The sequence below is a fragment of the Rhincodon typus genome, chromosome 1 (genome assembly GCF_021869965.1).
Source record: "Rhincodon typus isolate 14 chromosome 1, sRhiTyp1.1, whole genome shotgun sequence".
Classification (NCBI taxonomy): domain Eukaryota; kingdom Metazoa; phylum Chordata; class Chondrichthyes; order Orectolobiformes; family Rhincodontidae; genus Rhincodon; species Rhincodon typus.
Window position 1 is genome coordinate 170997382 of NC_063332.1, and position 18561 is coordinate 171015942.

General features: G+C 42.6%; 1 protein-coding gene across 1 annotated transcript in view; it reads left to right on the top strand.

Moving 5' to 3' along the window:
- grid2 (glutamate receptor, ionotropic, delta 2) overlaps window positions 1–18561 on the top strand; it is an 829420-nt gene that overhangs the window by 626504 nt on the left and 184355 nt on the right. The window contains exons 7-8 of the mRNA XM_048611693.1: window positions 5449–5550; window positions 13016–13213. Coding sequence (XP_048467650.1) covers window positions 5449–5550; window positions 13016–13213 — 300 coding nt within the window. The remainder of the gene's footprint in view (window positions 1–5448; window positions 5551–13015; window positions 13214–18561) is intronic.

Sequence of the window (18561 nt, forward strand, 5' to 3'; positions counted from 1 at the left end):
CAGGCCAAGCAGCATCAGAGGAGCAGGAAGGCTGAAGGGTCTAGGCCCGAAACGTCAGCCTTTCTGCTCCTATGATGCTGCTTGGCCTGCTGTGTTCATCCAGCTCTGCACCTTGTTGTCTCGGATTCTCCAGCATCTGCAGTTCCTACTATCTCACATTTAACATGTTGGTGTGTTAGTGCTGGAATCAGTTGAAACATAAATCATTTAGGTAAGAGGTATAGACAGATATTTGGCATAGAGAAAGGGAGTGATGGGGCTATACCATAGTCAACACAGTCTTGATTTATATACCAGGCCAAGTTAAACATCTCCAGTGGGTGAATACACTGAATTTTCAGCATTTATTCTCCTGGTAATGATTAACATTGTTCTCGCTTTCTAAGGTGTGTTTTTGCTACATTCTAATCAATTCTCAGCATTCACTGATGTTGTGGTTAGTACACAACCATATTGTCTTTCTGTTAAATTAGTCTCTTTACTTTATCACTGGGATTGACTTTAAAGCACGTTGCTAAATCATATCCCAACCAATTACCAACAATGATTTTGAACTGAGAAAGCAGCAATATAGATTCAGCTGTGCTCTGCTTCCTGTTACCTGGTAGCACAGTCAGATATTCCGAGGGTGAAGACAGTTTGTATATCAATCTGTTTCCAATAGTCTTTCTTCAGACTTCCCAACTTGTACCTCTATGATTGTAATCTTCAACTGCTCCAAAATGCTGCTGGCCAAATTCTAACTTGCATTAAGTGCCAGCTCTTACTGGGCCCACTGGCTATACATTGGCTCCTGATCTAAGTGAGGCCTGAAATTTAAAATTTCTGTTTTAAAAGACATCTTGTCCTAATGCCTTCATGGCCTTTCCTGTTTCTATCTCTGTGATCTCCTCCAATTCTATAATCCTCTGAACTGTGAGACAGCCCCAGTTTCATTTGCCACATGAATGGAAGTTGTGTCTTTACTGTTTCAATCACAACCTCATAGTTTCCTTTATTTGACCTCTTTGCCTCGCCACCTCTCCTTCCCCCTTTAAGAAATCCATTGAAAAATTATCTCATGGACTAATATCTTGGTCTTCCGCTCGAATATGGTAAACTCCCCATTATCTGGCAGGTATGGGGAAATGGGGTTGGGGTATGATTGAGGGGAAGTCTTGCTGCGACTATACAAGATGCTGGTGAGACCGCATCACTGTGTGTTGTTTTTGCCCCCTATTTAAGATAAAGTATTATTTCATTGGAGGCAGTCGGAGAAGGATCATTAGGATGATCCCCTAGCATGGAGGGATTGTCTTTTGAGCAAAGGCTAATCGAGTTGGGGCTCTACGCAGTGGAGTTTAGAAGAATGAGAGGCGATCTCATAGAGTCATAGATTCATACAGCACGGAAATAGACCGTTTGACTCAACTTGTCGACCAGGTCTCCTGAACTTGTCCCATTTGCCTGCGTTTGGTTGATATCCCTGTAAACTTTTCCCACCTATACGCCTGTCCAAATGTTTTTTCATATGTTGTAATGACCTCTACCACTTCCTCTGGTAACTCATTCCATATACGCACTACACTCTATGTAAGAAAGGTGCCCCTCGGGTCCCTTTTAAGTCTTTCCCCTCTCACCTTAAACCTATGCACTCTAGTTTTTGACTCCCCTAACCTGTGGAAAAGACCTTGGCTATTAATTTTATCTATGTCCCTTATGATTTTATAAACCTCTATATGGTCACACCGCAGCCTCAAATGGTCCAAGGGGCTTGACAGATTAAATTCTGAGAAGATGTTTCCCCTGTTGGGAGACTCTAGGACCAGAGGGCATGGTCTCAGAATTAAGGGACACCAATTTAAGACTGCGATGAGGAGGAGTGACTTCCGTTAGTGAGTTGTGGGTCTTTGGAATGGAGAGCTGTGGCAGCAAGGTCCTTGTCTATATTTAAGTCTGAGATAGATAGATTCTTGGTCAGTCAGGGAATCAAGGGTTACAGGGAAAGAGCAGGAAAGTAGACATGAGGAGTGTCAGATCAGCAATGATCTTATGGAATGGCAGAGCAGACTCGAGGGGGTAAATCATCTACCCCTGTTCCTGTTTCTTATGGTCTTATGGGTGTACAGTCTAGTATTCTTTAAGTAAAAACAAAATGAAACACTAGTAGCACTTCCTCTATAATGGCAACTGCATGAAGAGAAATAATAGGCAGCGTTGCTAGCAGCGACTGGGAGAACTACAACATGCAGGTAAACTAAGCACATTGGAATTTGGTGTGCCAAGTTCAAATAGATGTTTTTGAAGAAATTTTATAAAAATTATAAATCTTCTTTGAAACTTTTGCCGGTCGCATGAGAATTCTGGTTGCTTGGTTACTGGATAACAGGAAGTTTGCTGTACTTTAAATGGATTGGTGTCACTTTTTCATCATTCCTGTGACATTGGGGACATTTACTGCCTTGCTACACACATGTAAGCTGTTCTTGTTTTAGTTTACCCAGGTATAAACACAGGCGTGTGTTGTTGTAGCAACAGGCAAAAGCAGATAAAGTATATTACGAGAAAAAATGTTCACCAGTTGAGTAAGGCCACATGAGGCTTTTTCAATTTTAATGACTGAGAGTTATAATATATTTAATTATATTTGGAGACTCTTGTTTCTTCACTTTTAATGTAATCTCTTAACTCTGCTAATACCATATGCCTCCCAGTGGTTCTACCTGACTGAACAGTGTCTCAAGTAAATGCTATTAATGACAATGTTATGGGAGTTTAAGCTCTTATAAAAGAATCCCAGAATTAGATGCCATGCAGTTTAATTGATAATACACCATGTCATATGTTACCGATCTCTACAAATTAGGAAGAGTTTGGGTTGCATCTCCAAACTGTGTTGCGTTATTGGTAAGTAAATAAAGTCCCAAATGACTCTTGGATAGGCACATGGATGATAGTAAAATGTAGGGTATGCAGGGTAGTTTGATTTTAGAGTAGAATAATAGGTCAGCACAACATCGTGGGCCAAAGGGCCTGTACTGTTCTGTATTGTTCTATGTTCTATGACAATAAGGCTGCTCTCTCATTGGAGAGAGATAACTGGCGGTAAGTTCCTTTTTCTGTTACCCAATTATGTAGTACCTTTCACAAAATGAGGATATCTCAAAAAATTTGACAATCAATAAAGTTCTTTGGAAGTTCAGACACTGTTGTGATGTAGGAAATATGACAACCAACATGCACACAGCAAGCTCCTACAAACAACAATTTGAATTAAATGACGAAATAATCTGGTGAAAGTGATGTTAAATGGGGGATAAATAATAGCCAGCAGACCTGGTACAACTCCCTGCTCTTCCTATAGTAAAGTTTTGGGACATGTATTTATCAAACTGAGAGACTAGACACATCCTTGTTTCTCTCAGTGTTCTACAACAAGATCATCAACCTAGATATCACAATAATCCAGAATGGGGCTTGAACCCATCACCTTTAGGTGTCAGATTAAAGCAAATTGCCCACTGAACCACAGCTGATACCAGCAAATGCTTGTTGGAAGAAGCTAGTGTTGTTTCCACATGTGTAATTGCCACTGATTTAAGAATAAAATTAAAACATCCATTATTGAGACATTGCCTACACACAAACCTTGAATGATTAGAAGCAATCTGACCAACAGTTATCAATTGCAAATGAATCTTAAACCTAGAGCACCTTCAGCAGCAGTTCTGCTTTGATATGAAACCATATTCACTTTTAAATTTGAGAACAATATAAATGTTGCAAGCTGTTTTAAAGTTCCCCTGAGGCTATCAGAATTGTGATATTCAGAAAAGTTGTCTAAAATTAAGAAATGGTTTATTTAAGTTCAGCAGTGCATATAAGGGAGCTTTGCAGCTTGATGAGTAAACCTGATAGAACATGTGGCAGCTCATCTCATAAAGTTTGGTGATTATGCAAATCTAAATCAAACACGAAAAGTTACATGCCACAGTAACCTGCCATCATTATACTGTCCATCTGTCATGTCCAGGTGTAAGCTCAACATTGGAGAAAATAAAAACATGTTCCATATAGAGTGCTCCTCAGTCTGGCTCCTTCAAAGTAATCAATCAGGGAACAAGTGAGCAGCAGATTAATGTACATCTCTCTAAAGCATCCACAAACAGGGATGTGCGTAGCCCAGACACTTCAAATCGATTAACGTACAAATTAGAAGCCCTGCCCACCATGTGATGAGAACAAGATTGATCTGATTATGATCTCCGCACCATATTCCTGCTTACCATTCTGATAGCCTTTGAGTTTCTTGTTAAGTCAATAATCTATTTAATGCTGCCTTCAAAAAAATATTCAGGGACCCAATCTTCACCACTACGTGGGAAGGGAATACCACAGACTATGAACCTCTGGAAGAAAATATTTATTCTCATCTTCATCGTAAGTCGGATACTCCTTAATTTCTAAATCATTTCCCTTTGTTCTAGTCTTTCTCACAAGGGGAAGCATCCTTTCAGCATCTATCTCATCAAGTCCTGTAAGGATCTTACATGTTTCAGTGAGATCACCTCACATTGTTTTAAACTCTAATGGCTACAGGTGCATCCTGTCGAACCTTTCTTCGTAGGATAATTCTCTCATCCCAGGAACGAATAACTAACTGGCCTGTCTCCTGCCAATGTCTGAGTGCTGCAATATTTCTTGACACCTTTCTTTGGCATTCAACCAGTTACAGAAACATGCCAGAGCAGCCAGAATGATTGAGTGGATGAAGGAATTGGCTTATGTGAAGCGATTATGTAAACTGGACCTGTTCTGTAAAAGAGAAAATTGAGACGTGATATAGTTTCTGTTTGTTCAGGATTGTAAATGCACTTAGTAACGTAAACCATGATAAGCCATTTCACCTTGTCCAATGCAGTAAAGCTAAAGGACAAAACAAATCTGTGGGAAGTGAGCAAGAGGTCAATTTACAGTACAAGCTCCCCAGGGTCAGCATTGATTAAATCAGCAAAATGCATTGATTTCTTTCAAGCAAGCACATTTTGGAATGCACTAAATCAGTCATTTGAGACATGACATGTGCGTAGCTTTTCAGGAGGAATATGTAACTTTGGAGCTCTGGTACGTATTGGTCTCCCCCACTGAGATTTTTCTCATCTCATGTCTCAGTCTGTTGTAGACCCATTGATAGAAATTGACTGTTATGAATAGTCAACAATTCCATCATGGTTGTATTAAATGACAAACAGAATTGTTGAAGATAAACTAAATGGACTTTTCTGCATCCAGTAATTTAAATGGAAGTAATAGATCCTCACATGCAAAGGAACTGAGGCCCTTATAAGATCATGGATGTTAATGTTTTGAGCTTTCATCGAGGTAATACAGTGAGATTAAATACATATTGCTGGTGCATTGTTCTGCTTGAAATAATCACATACTGACCCGGCTTTTTGTCCCTCTTAGCTTGCCATATGGAATCCAGACTCTGGGCTGAATGGATCTCTAACAGACAAAAAACTGGAAAACAACATGCGCGGAGTGATGCTGCGGGTTGTAACTCTGCCGGTAAGGGTATTTAATTTCCGTCACTGTTCCTTCGCTGTTGTTGGGTCAAAATCCTGGACCTCCCTACCTAAGGGCATTGTGGGTCAACTTACAATGTTGGGTCAGTGTAAAACGAGCTTTGCTCTGTTCCCGCCTGTTGTTATCAGCCTGAGAGATCTTAGTGCAGATACTTGGTACCCGAAATGGAAAGATTTTCATTTCTCGCCATTAGCTACCCTCACTCCTAGAGACACACAAAATAGCTGATGGAGTGGGTGAATTTCAATTTGTGGTCAATATTGTTGCAGGTTTAATGAGGCCAGAAATCAGTGCTAAGGACATTAGATTAATCCTCTGCTTTGGACAGAGGTTATCAGTGTTCAAAATCAGTTTCATCTGTCACAAATGTGTACATGGAGCAGATAAGCTTATTTAGTGAGAATGCGTACAATTAACCTGAGCAAGAGTTGTTATTCATTCGGGTGTATGGTGAACATCTTGTCAATACATTGAACTCAGAGCTATAACAGCAAGAAGACTGCGGTATGGGATTGTGTCTTATCTGTGGCTGCATTCTTCCTTTTAAATGAGTAATGGGACCCTGCTCATTTCAATTAATGACTCTGTTTGCCAAAATACTTATACAAAGTCTGTATTTCCAAGTAACATTGGCTGATTCATCTTGAGAACTGCAGGAACCCTTCGCACAGATATGTGAATGTTATAAATCAGTCATCATTTCCATTTGATGGCCAAGGTGTTGACTGGAGTGGTTTCTGTGCCCTGAGGATGGGGAAGGCAGAGCTGAGGGTCTGTGGGACACAATCTACTCCTCTAACATCCACCACTGATACCAGGATCTCTAGGATGGCCTTGCAAGATCTGTCTATCCTCTCTCAGCCTGTGATTATTCAGAAGGCTGAAAGACAGAACATGCTACTTGTGACTGTCTTCTGCTGAAAAGGGAAGGATAAGGTGAGACAGAAGTATTGAAAGATGGAAAAATAGGAGCAGGAGTAGGCCATTCAGCCCTTCAGTCCTGCTCTGTCATTCAATAGGATCGTGGCTGATCATCCAACTCAGTACCCTGTTCCCATTTTCTTCCCATACCCTTTGATCCCTTTAGGCCTAAGAACTATATTTGGCCTCAACCTTTTTCTGTGGCAAAGAATTCGACGGGTTCACCACTCTCTGGGTGAAGTAATTTCTGCTCATCTCAGCCCTAAATGTATTCTTAGATTGTGAGAAAGGTCCTGGACTCCCTGATCATCAAGAACATCCTCCCTGCATTTTCCCGGTCTCGTTCTGTTGGAATTTTATAGGCTTCTGTGAGAATCCCCCTCATTCTTATAAACTCCAGTGTATATAGACTTAACTGATCGATCACATATGACAGTCCTACTATCCCAAGAATCAGTGCACTCTCTGCACAGCCAGAACACCCTACTTAAAATTAGATCTATTTAAGATTTTAAAATTATTCAGCAGTTTAATAGGGAGATATTTCCGTTTGTAGGCAGGATGAGTCAAGGGGCATGAGTATTAAATAGCCACCAATGAATCCAATGCAGTATTCCCTTCCACTGTCATTCCCCCTTCCTGCTCCATTTTGCCCTGTTATTCCAGAAGATTCTGGAAAGCACAGCCTGGAAGTTTGATAGAGCCAGGCCCAATTGAGGCGATAAAGGAAGCATTACATGATTATTGAATAGAAACAATGTTCAGGGTTATGGGGAAGAGGCAGGAGGATAGCATTAAGTCATAATGTTACTTCAGAGGGCTGGTATAGACACAACGGGCTGAAGGATCTCTTTCTGCACTAACAATTCTTTGATTTTGTGATTTCGAGCACCCAAGATCGAATTGAAGTTACCCTACCTTGGAGTGAGGGGCCAGTTAAAATTGAGGCTTTTCTATCTTGGGGCAAGTTGTCCATCAATCAATTTATGTCAGCCACAAGGAGCTTACCATCAGCAGACCTGGACAGTGCAGCAATAAGGAGGCAGATGTCCATGATCCAAAGTATTCTGTCAGGTATCAGGTCAGTGGGGAGTAAGAACAACTGTAATGAAGAAAGAAACAGAGGATGGAGGTCAGGGAAAAAAACAAATAAAAGGAAAATGGAGTGGAGTTGAATGAACTTTAAACAATGTTGCTATTAATAATCACTCAGACAAGAATGACGATTATCCAGCAATGATCCTTCAGCAGCAGTTCGCAATTTAACAGTTGGTCCTTTGAGACTGATTGGGTGATCTTAAAATGATTGCATGCTAATTGCAATCTAAAATACTTGCTGGCATAAATAGATGGATGGACAACTGTAACATTTAGTAACTTTATTAATTCCCCAAAGAGCTTCACAGTTGTTAATAACAGTGTAACAAATGTTAGTGACACCAGTAAGCTAAAGCCGAGTGTGGTTATAGTATCGTTTATGTGATTGCAAAGATCTGAGCAAATTCTGACTCATGGGGAGTTCAAGCTCTTGCTTTGAGGGCCCTCCTGTGGGATCTCAGTCTCTGTGTAGCCTTGATTTTGTGCAGTGGAGTGGTGCACTGGTATTGGGAAATATGAAGGTGGCACCCCATCCTTGTTTTATAAGGGAACCTGGGTCACAGACGACCAACATTGTAAGCTAAGCAAGGTTGGCCCTGTAGCATACGCATTAATTCCTCAATATGTTATGTGGAGAACGCTCCAATTGAGGATTTGTCCACTGATGAGAAAACAGTGGTTTAAAAAAAAGACTGCCCACCCTAAGTCTCACAACCGAGGAAAACCAAACAAGACAATATGCACCAGTACAGGTTGGATGTGAAAACTGATCTTAAGTTTGATTTAAGATAACAAGGTGTAGAACTGGATGAACATAGCAGGCCAAGCAGCATCAGAAGAGCAGGAAGGCTGACGTTTCGGGCCTAGACCCTTCTTCAGAAATGGGGCAGGGGAAGGGGGTTCTGAAATAAATAGGGAGAGAGAGGGAGGCGGATAGAACATGGATAGTGGAGAAGATAGGTGGAGAGGAGACAGACAGGTCAAAGAGGCGGGGATAGAGCCAGTATCGCTGGCAACCACCTAGAAACCGATATCCATTTCAAGCCCACCGACTCCCACAGCTACCTAGAATACACGTCCTCCCACCCACCTTCCTGCAAAAATGCTATCCCCTATTCCCACTTCCTTCACCTCCGCCGCATCTGCTCCCAGGATGAGGCATTCCACTCCCGTACATCTCCGATGTCCTCATTTTTCAAGGACCGCAACTTTCCCCCCTCAGTGGTCGAGAACACCCTCAACCGTGTCTCCCGCATTTCCCACAACTCATCCCTCACACCCCAACCCCACAATAACAACCAAAACAGAATCCCCATCGTCCTCATGTATCACCCCACCAACCTCCGGATCCAACGCATCATCCTCCAACACTTCCGCCATCTGCAATCCGACCCCACCACCAAAGACATTTTTCCCTCCCCACCCTTATCTGCTTTCCGGAGGGACAACTCTCTCCGTGACTCCCTTGTCCGCTCCACACTCCCCTCCAGCCCCACCTCACCCGGCACTTTTCCGTGCAACTGCAGGAAGTGCTACACCTGCCCCTAAACCTCCCCCCTCACCCCCATCCCAGGCCCCAAGAAGACTTCCCACATCAAGCAGATGTTCACCTGCACATCTGCTAATGTGGTATACTGCATCCGCTGTTCCCGTTGTGGCCTCCCCTACATCGGGGAAACCAAGCGGAGGCTTAGGGACCGCTTTGCAGAACACCTACGCTCGGTTCGCACTAAAGAACTGCACCTCCCAGTCGCAAACCATTTCAAATACCCCTCACATTCCTCAGACGACATGTCCATCCTGGGCCTCCTGCAGTGCCACAACGATGCTACCCGAAGGTTGCAGGAACAGCAACTCATATTCCGCTTGGGAACCCTGCAGCCCAATGGTATCAATGTGGACTTCACAAGCTTCAAAATCTCCCCTCCCCCTACCGCATCCCAAAACCAGCCCAGCTCGTCCCTGCCTCCCTAACCTGTCCTTCCTCCCACCTATCCCCTCCTCCCACCTCAAGCCGCACCCCCATCTCCTACCTACTAACCTCATCCCGCCCCCTTGACCTGTCCGTCCTCCCTGGACTGACCTATCCCCTCCCTACCTCCCCACCTACACTCACCTTTACTGGCTCCATCCCAACCTCTTTGACCTGTCTGTCTCCTCTCCACCTATCCTCTCCTCTATCCATCTTCTATCCTCCTCCCCCTCTCTCTCTATTTATTTCAGAACCCCCTTCCCCTGCCCCATTTCTGAAGAAGGGTCTAGGCCCGAAACGTCAGCCTTCCTGCTCCTCTGATGCTGCTTGGCCTGCTGTGTTCATCCAGCTCTACATCTTGTTATCTCAGATTCTCCAGCATCTGCAGTTCCTACTATCTCTTAAGTTTGATTTGATTTGATTTATTGTTGTCACATGTAGCTAAGTACAGTGAAAAGTTTTGTTTTGCACGCAGTACAGGCAGACCATAACATACAAGGCCAAACAGATCATAGGGTGATTGAACAGAGCGAGGCATACAAAGTTATGGATTCACAGGAGGTGTACAAAAGCAAGATCAACATTAGATTTGAAGTTTGAGAGGTCCATTCAGCAGTCTAATAACAGCAGGGAAAAAGCTGTTCTTGAGTCTGTTAGAATGTATGTTTAAGCTTTCATACCTTCTGCCTCACAGAAGAGGTTGGAAGAGATTATAATCGGGTTGGGAGGGGTCCTTGATGGTGTTGGCTGCCTTTCCGTGGCAATGAGACTTCATATTCTGTATTGCCAGAGTTTAGTGGCTGGAAATGGCCAGCGCTACTCTGCAATCATTACTTCAAATTTCAACAGTTCAAAAATGAAGGAGCACCGTGTCCTTCTCAAAGGACAGAGAGATGGGCAGTAAATGCAACTTTGCCAGTGAAATTCATATCCCAAGAGAAGCAATTGAAATTAGTTTATAAGTGTAATACTGCAGATGCTGGAAACCTGAAATAAAAACAAAGTGCTCGAAACATTCAACGGGTCAGGCATCTTTTGAGTGAAACAGAACAGATATATCATTCTCTACAGATACAGAACTACTTGAAAGTTGCTTTTGCTCCTGGTCAATGCTCATGTGTAAGACCGGTCAATTTTGATGAGTTTTCTACCACGAGATATACTCCTGTCAAAATGGATCTGTCCTCTTTTTCTTTCCCTTCTTGGAGCACTGGGCCCAATGTAACTGCTGCAGTGATTGAGCAAGTGAACTGAACTTAAACCAAGAACCAATCTTGTGACCTTTCTTTTCAGTAGGACCCATAGATGCTAAAAAGAATTCAAGGCTGAATTGAGGGAATGTTTGACTGTCCAAGTTCCTGTCTTTTGGAAAAGATATTAAACCAATGAACCCCTTCTACCCTGTTGGGTGGATGTTAAAAGATATCCTATAACTATTTTTGAAGAACAAGATCAGGTGTCCTGGTCAACATGTATCCCTCGGCCAACATCGGCAAAACACATTAACTTATCTTTACAACACTGCTATTGACAGGAGTTTGCAGGGCCTGCATTTCCTACATTGTGATAAAGACCATCCTTCAAAAGTACTTAATTAGTTGTACAGTGCTCTGTGATGGCCTGAGACTGTGCAAGATGTGACATAGCTGCATTTAAGCCTTTCCTTTTTATTCATGTAAAAGACATTTGATACTCTCGGTCTGTTTTGCGTTAAGTAGGTAAGGGTAAAGTCGCTATAATCTCAAAGGATAATAGCACTGCTCTCTCATTAGAGAGAGAGAGCTAACCGGTGGTGAGTTCAGCGTGAGGGTCACCGTACCTGAGATGAGGGGCTTGGTTGAGAAGGCAAGATCCTCAGGGTGACCTCAGCTGGTCCAGGAATTGAACCCAGTCTGTTGGTGGCATTCTTTTGGGGTAATCTCCTGATGGAATGAGCCAGCTGGCTGACAGAGCACAGGACCTCATAATCCGAGCCCCCACCTTTATATAAATTTAAGTTCAGTGCAGCCATTTAAAATTTCATTGGTACTGTCCATTAGAAATGTGAATAAAATCACAAGTCACACGACACCAGGTTACAGTCCAACAGGTTTATTTAAAATCACAAGCTTCCAGAGCGCTGCTCCTTCTTCACCTGACAAAGCGCTCCAAAAGCTTGCGATTTCAAATAAACCTTTTGGATGAGAACCTGGTGTCATGTGATTTCTGACTTTAGTTCACCCCAGTCCAACACCGGCACCTCCACATCTTTAGAAATGTTGGCATAGGGATTTACGTTGAAAACAGTTGACATCAGATTTTGTCGAGATATTATCTGGATAATTTTCTTCATGAGAAAATATTATTGAGTTTTTGATCCTTTACTTTTAGAGCCATTAGTTATGGGCTCTGATTTGTCACTGATGAAACACTGTAAATTGATTATAATTGCAAAACAAGTAGTTTATTAAAGAGGGTCAGTTAGCTCAGGTGGCTGGACAGCTGGTCTGTGATGCAGAGTGATGCCAACAGCACAGGTTTAATTCCTGTACTAGCTGAGGTTACCATGAAGATTTTGCCTTCTCACATTCACCCCTTACCTCAGGCATGTTAACCCTCAGGTTAACTTATCACCACCAGTCATCTCCCTTGAATGAGAGCAGTCCTCTGGGACTATGGTGACTGTACTTGATTAGTTTATTCAGTGTGACCACACAGTTTATTCCATGGTCAGTCAAAGTGAAAGGAGAAATTCACTGATTGTATGATCCCAATGGGCAATGATACATGAAGGCTTGTTAAGTCAGAGCTACAGTATGGTAGCACATCTCTAGCCCATGTTTCCTTTGAACAAATCCTCCCACTGGGAGCATGTAGTGAGTGACTATGTCACCTATTTAATATTGACTAAATGTGCTTCACAAGGCTGATTTTGTGATCCAACACTCCCAACATCAATGGTAATCACGGGAAACACATTACATTGTTAGAACTTGGAGTGGCGATGACATAATGGTGGTATTGCTAGATTATTAATCCAGAGAACCAGGTAATCTTCGGGTGGACCAGGGTGCGAATCCCACCACGTCAGATGATGGAATTTGAATTCAATAAACATCTGGAATTAAGAGTCTAATGATGACCATGAAACCATTGCTGATTGTCAGGAAAAGCCCATTTGGTTCACTATTGTCCTTTAGGAAAAGAAAGTGCCATCCTTACCTGATGTGGCCTACATGTGACTCCAGACCCACCGCAATGTGGTTGACTTTTTACAGCCCTCTGGGCAATAAGGGATGGGTAATAAATGCTAGTCTGACCAGTGAAACCCACATCCTGTGAATGAATTTTTTTAAAAAACTGAAAACTCTTACTACCCACAGCAAAAAATAATCCTTTTGAATAGTCTTCATGAATCTGATTTACTCAAAGTCATCCTGATGCACTCTTTACCCTGTCTCATCTCTTCTCTTTCAGGAGGAACCTTTTGTCATGGTGTCAGAAAACGTACTCGGAAGAACAAAGAAATACTATGGATTCTCGATTGATGTCCTGGATGCCTTGTCAAATTATCTGGGCTTCAAATATGAAATCTATGTGGCTCCTGATCACAAATTTGGGAGCCAACAGCCTGATGGAAACTGGAACGGACTGATTGGAGAACTTGCTTTCAAGGTTTGTCTCTCGTGATGTTTTGTACATCTTTGTTCATGATTTTTATTCTTACAAATTCCAATAATAGAAAAACAAACCTTCCACTCAATAAGCACTACTAAGTTAGGCCGCTGACGTCTCAGAGTTTACAATTGGACATGAAGCCTGTAAATGCCATGGAATGACACTCCTCTTTCTTTGTTTTACAATTTTTTTTTCTTCTTCTTCTCCTACAGCACCCGTATTGCATGTGCTTAAGTGCAGGGACTCAGTAAAAACACCGCGTACAAAATAATTTTATTCAACACTTCTGCCACCGAGAAAAACACTAACGTGGCCTGGGAACCAGTAACAAGCAAAGCCTGGTAGGGGCAACGCTTACATGAAACATAAAGTGAAGTGGGGAGGGTAGGGATTCAAATCAAAATAGAGTTGGAGTGGGAAATAAAACACTCCACCACCGCACCCCCCAAACCCCATGGTGCCCACCTCCCTAAAGGCAGCGAGAGCATTGCTGGACACTGCATGCTCCCTCTCCAAGGACACCCAGGTGTGAACGTAACTGCAGAAGAGGGGCAGGCAGTCAGCCGAACGATTCTATGTTTTACAATTTGTAAATTAAGGCATGCAATGTTAGTCTGAGATCAGGTTACCATTATTTCCAACCCCAAGCATGCTTGTGTAGCATGTAACTGGACACTCATAGTTTTCTTGATAATAAGTTTATTCACAGAATGCAACGTGACATATTTCCGCAGAAAACAATCCATTGTCCCAGCTGTCTCTCTTTATCCTATTTTCAAAATCACCAGTTAAACCTAATGATTGAATTAACCCAAATTAACGACCCCGTTAAATGTGCACAGGAAGAAAAGACAGTGTCTCAAATGAATTCTATAAAATCATATTCAAATTTGATTTTGTGAAGTGATTATGAAAGCCAGCGCCCACCCATTGTGGCAGTTTATATCTATTCTAGATACTTTCTAGTCAACCTGTTTAGAGATGTTAGTGCACACTTCTGGTGAACCTGGGCCTCCTAACTTCAAGTAGGTACTCTACCACTGCACCAGAGGAGTGTCTCTATGTTTATTTAATCAATCTGATCAAACACACCTCTGTGGCAGATGGGACTTGAATACTAATCTTCTGGTCTAAAGGTAGGGACACTACCCATCTATCACAGGATCCAGTAAGGTATCTGAGCTTTGAAGGAGAACTCTGTGATCCCAGTCAGGAATCCCCACAGGGTGGAAGATCAAGCAGTAAGCATACATGCATGTGATAAATGTGTGAAAGTCAGTATACCTTATTCATAGATAACAAGGTGTGGAGCTGGATGAACACAGCAGGCCAGGCAACATCGGAGAAGCAGGAAAGCTTTCCTACTCCTCTGATGCTGCTTGGCCTGCTGTGTTCATCCAGCTCCACACCTTGTTATCTCAGACTCCAGCATCGGCAGTTCCTACTATACCTTATTCATAGCCATTTTCATTGTCCAGTTAACCATTTCAATCACCAACATCAAAGGAAGGCCCTGAATCTGATTCACTAACCTTCATTCTTATTGTGTATCTGCATTTGGTCAAGTAAAGCTCTGTACTGGGGCCACTAACTTAGAAACGTTATCCTTTATTCTCCAGAAGTCCTTTCTAACCTGAACACTCTTGATCCTGACAATAGGTGACAGCACAATAGGCGAGGATCAATGCAAGTTCTTTCTTTTAAAAACATCAAGCATTGTTTGGTCTCACCATAACAGCCAGTTTGAAGGAACTCGACAAATTGTCGCTCACAACTTTTGCTACTGCCATTTAGGCAATTTAATTATTCAAAGTATTTTTAAAGGAAAAAAAAAATCTATTTTATTCCTTGGGGCACCGTGGAACTTGATGAAATATGCATTGAGAAAACTCTAAGTTGTTTCAGAATATTGCCCACGAGGCACTCTATCTATATCTCCAATTCCTGCGTCTTCCTCATTAATCAAACCAAAGTCTCTCAATCTGGATGTGCCGTACATTGATGACACGATTCTGTGATTGAGTGCTGCAATTTAGGGACTGGCCATGCTCAATGCTTATAGATTCCATATGAAAATAGGTCATGCCTAGATGCAGCTCAGAAACGATCAGATGGTATGGTCTTGAGGATATAAATTCATTGTGCTGTTCAGAGAGCAGCTGTTCTTAGGTTTGCCAGCTTCTTCTTCTCTGTCAGCCTCTGCCATGCCTATTCAAACACCCAGGTTTTCTTAGATGAAGGATATAGTACATGATTTCCAGTTTTTGCCATGGTTATATTAGAACGTCTTTTAGAACAGTCTAGGATCAGGGGGTTTAATCTCAAAATAAGGGGTCACCCATTTAGGATGGAGATAAGGAGGAATTTCTTCTCTCAAAGGTGAAGGTGGAATTTTTTACCACAGAGAGTTGTCAAGGCTGGGTCATTCACAATGCTCAAGGCTGGGCTGTTCACAATGCTCAAGGCTGGGTCGTTCACAATGCTCAAGGCTGGGTCGTTCACAATGCTCAAGGCTGGGCTGTTCACAAGGCTCAAGGCTGGGTCGTTCATAATGCTCAAGGCTGGGTCGTTCACAATGCTCACGGTTGAGACAGACAGGATTTTAATTTGTAAAGCAATCGGGGTGATGGGGAAAAGGCAGGAAAGTGGAGTGTAGGATTATAAGATCTGTCATGATCTCATTGACTAACTGAGCAGATCTGATGGTCTGAATGGCCTAGTTCTGCTTTTATATCTCATGATCTGATGGAGAGCTGATCATTGAACGGACCTGAGACACCATAATAAGGAAGGGAAGGTGGGTCAAAGGATCTCATTCTGACCCATTCTGTGATTGTGTCATCTGCAAACTTGGATATTCTACCATTTGTCCACACATCTAATTCATTAATGTAGTTTGTGATCTGTTAGGGCCCATTCAGGTCCTGGCTGAATTTCCCCCTCCCATTCTAACCAGCTTGAACTAGATGCTGTACCTTATTGCTAGCCATCTGCTAACACAATACAGTTTATCGAAAGAGGTCTTTGATATATAGTGGCAATGTTCATATCCCTGAGACAGAAGGCCATGTTTAAATATGAACTCAACATGTAATGGTTACAAGATGTGTCATAACCCCCCCAAGTCTGCAGATACCACAGCAAAACAACATATAGTACTTTTTGATAAAATATTTAAGAGACTTCAAAGCCAACACATGATTCGTTTTGTCACTTTTTCTACCTGTTCTAAAATGTCCATTGTCAGTTTCATCAAGCAGCACTTGCTTGGCAAAAATTGCTTACCAATGCTCAACATATATTCTGTCAACTCTATTCAGGAGTTCCTTAGGGTAGTGTCCAAGACCAGACCATCTTCAACTGCTTCATCAATGAATTTCTCTAAAAGTAAGAGTCCATGTCCAAATTAAGTAATACCTGGATGATACCCAGGTTTGGGGGCGGCACGGTGGCTAGCATTGCTGCCTCACAGTGCCAGGAACCTGGGTTTGATTCCACCCTGTGTGGAGTTTGCACATTCTCCCCTTGTCTGCATGGGTTTCCTCCGGGTGCTCCGGTTTCCACTTCAAAGGTGTGCAGATTAAGTGGATTGGCCATGCTAAATTGCCCATAGCATCCAGGGGCATGTAGGTTAGGTGGAATAGTCATGGGAAATGCAGGGTTATAAGGTAGAGGTAGGTCTGTGTGGGATGCTCTTTGGAGGGTTGGTGGACTTGATGGGCTGAATGGCCTGCTTCCACATTGTAGGGATTCTATGAAAAGAGCCAGTAAAATATGCACTGCAGAACTGCCAGGCAATGATCATCTCCAACAAGAGAAAATCAATGTATTGCCCTTGACATTCAATGACATTACAATCATCAAAACCACAGTAATATACTGGAGTTACCATTGACCAGAAACTGAATACGACCAACCATACGAATGCTGTGGCTACAAGAGCAGGTCAGAGGCTAGGAATACTGCAGCAAGTATATCACCTCCTGACTCCCCAAAGCCTGTCCACCATCTACAAGGCACAAGTCAGGAGTGTGATGGAATACTCCCTACTTACCTGGATGAGTGCAACTTGAACAACACTCAATAAACTTAACAACATCCAAGACTAAAAAGCCCACTTCATTGGCACCACATCCACAAACATTCACTCTCTCCCCTACCAACACACTCCGGAATTTCACCAAAATTCTTAGACAGCACCTTCCAAACCTACGACCACTTCCACCTAGAAGGACAAGGGCAGCAGATACGTGGGAACACCACCCGCTGCAAGTTCCCCTCCAAGCCATTCACCATCCTGACTTGGAAAAATACCACCGTTCCTTCAGTGTAGCTGGGTTAAATCCTGGAATTCCCACCCTAAGTGCATTGTGGGTCTACCTACAGCATTGCAGTAGCTCAAGAGGCACACCATCACCTTCTCAAGGATACTGACAGTTGAACAATAAATCCTGATCCAGCCAGCAATGCTCATTTCCTATGAATGAATGAAAGCAGTCACACTCAGTTAGACCAGGTACATTTTGTTTGGCTCAATAAGATTTTTCGACTACTCCATCTAAGCATTTGTTGCTGCTTTTCTCTGATTTGACTAGCACTCTTTCCTCCCCTTCCAGAGCCAATATTGTTCTGGTTAAAACAAATGATTGCATTATTCTTAGTCCCTCCTTTATTTGATATAATGAATCCTCTCGTGTGGTGATTCTCAGGGGTCAAAGGATGCATGCTGAGAAGGGGAAGTTGAACAAGTCATCAAATTGGATGGGATGATATGCCCTTGGCCTTTCCATTTTGACTAGCAGTTTACAAGACCATGAGATATAGCACAGAAGTAGGCTATTCAGCCCATTGAGTCTGCTTAGCCATTCAATGAGATCATGGCTGATCTCTCCATCCTCAACTCCACATTCCTACCTCTTGCCCCATAACTTCTAATTCCTTTACGTAGAACATAGAACATAGAACATTACAGCGCAGTACAGGCCCTTCAGCCCTCGATGTTGCGCCGACCTGTGAAACCAGTCTGAAGCCCATCTAACCTAAACTATTCCATTATCATCCATATGTTTATCCAATGACCATTTAAATGCCCTTAAAGTGGGCGAGTCTACTATTTTTGCAGGCAGGGCATTCCACGCCCTTACTACTCTCTGAGTAAAGAACCTACCTCTGACATCTGTCCTATATCTATCACCCCTCAATTTAAAGCTATGTCCCCTCGTGCTAGCCATCACCATCCGAGGAAAAAGGCTCCCACTGTCCACCCTATCTAATCCTCTGATCATCTTGTATGTCTCTATCAAGTCACCTCTTAACCTTCTTCTCTCTAACGAAAACAGCCTCAA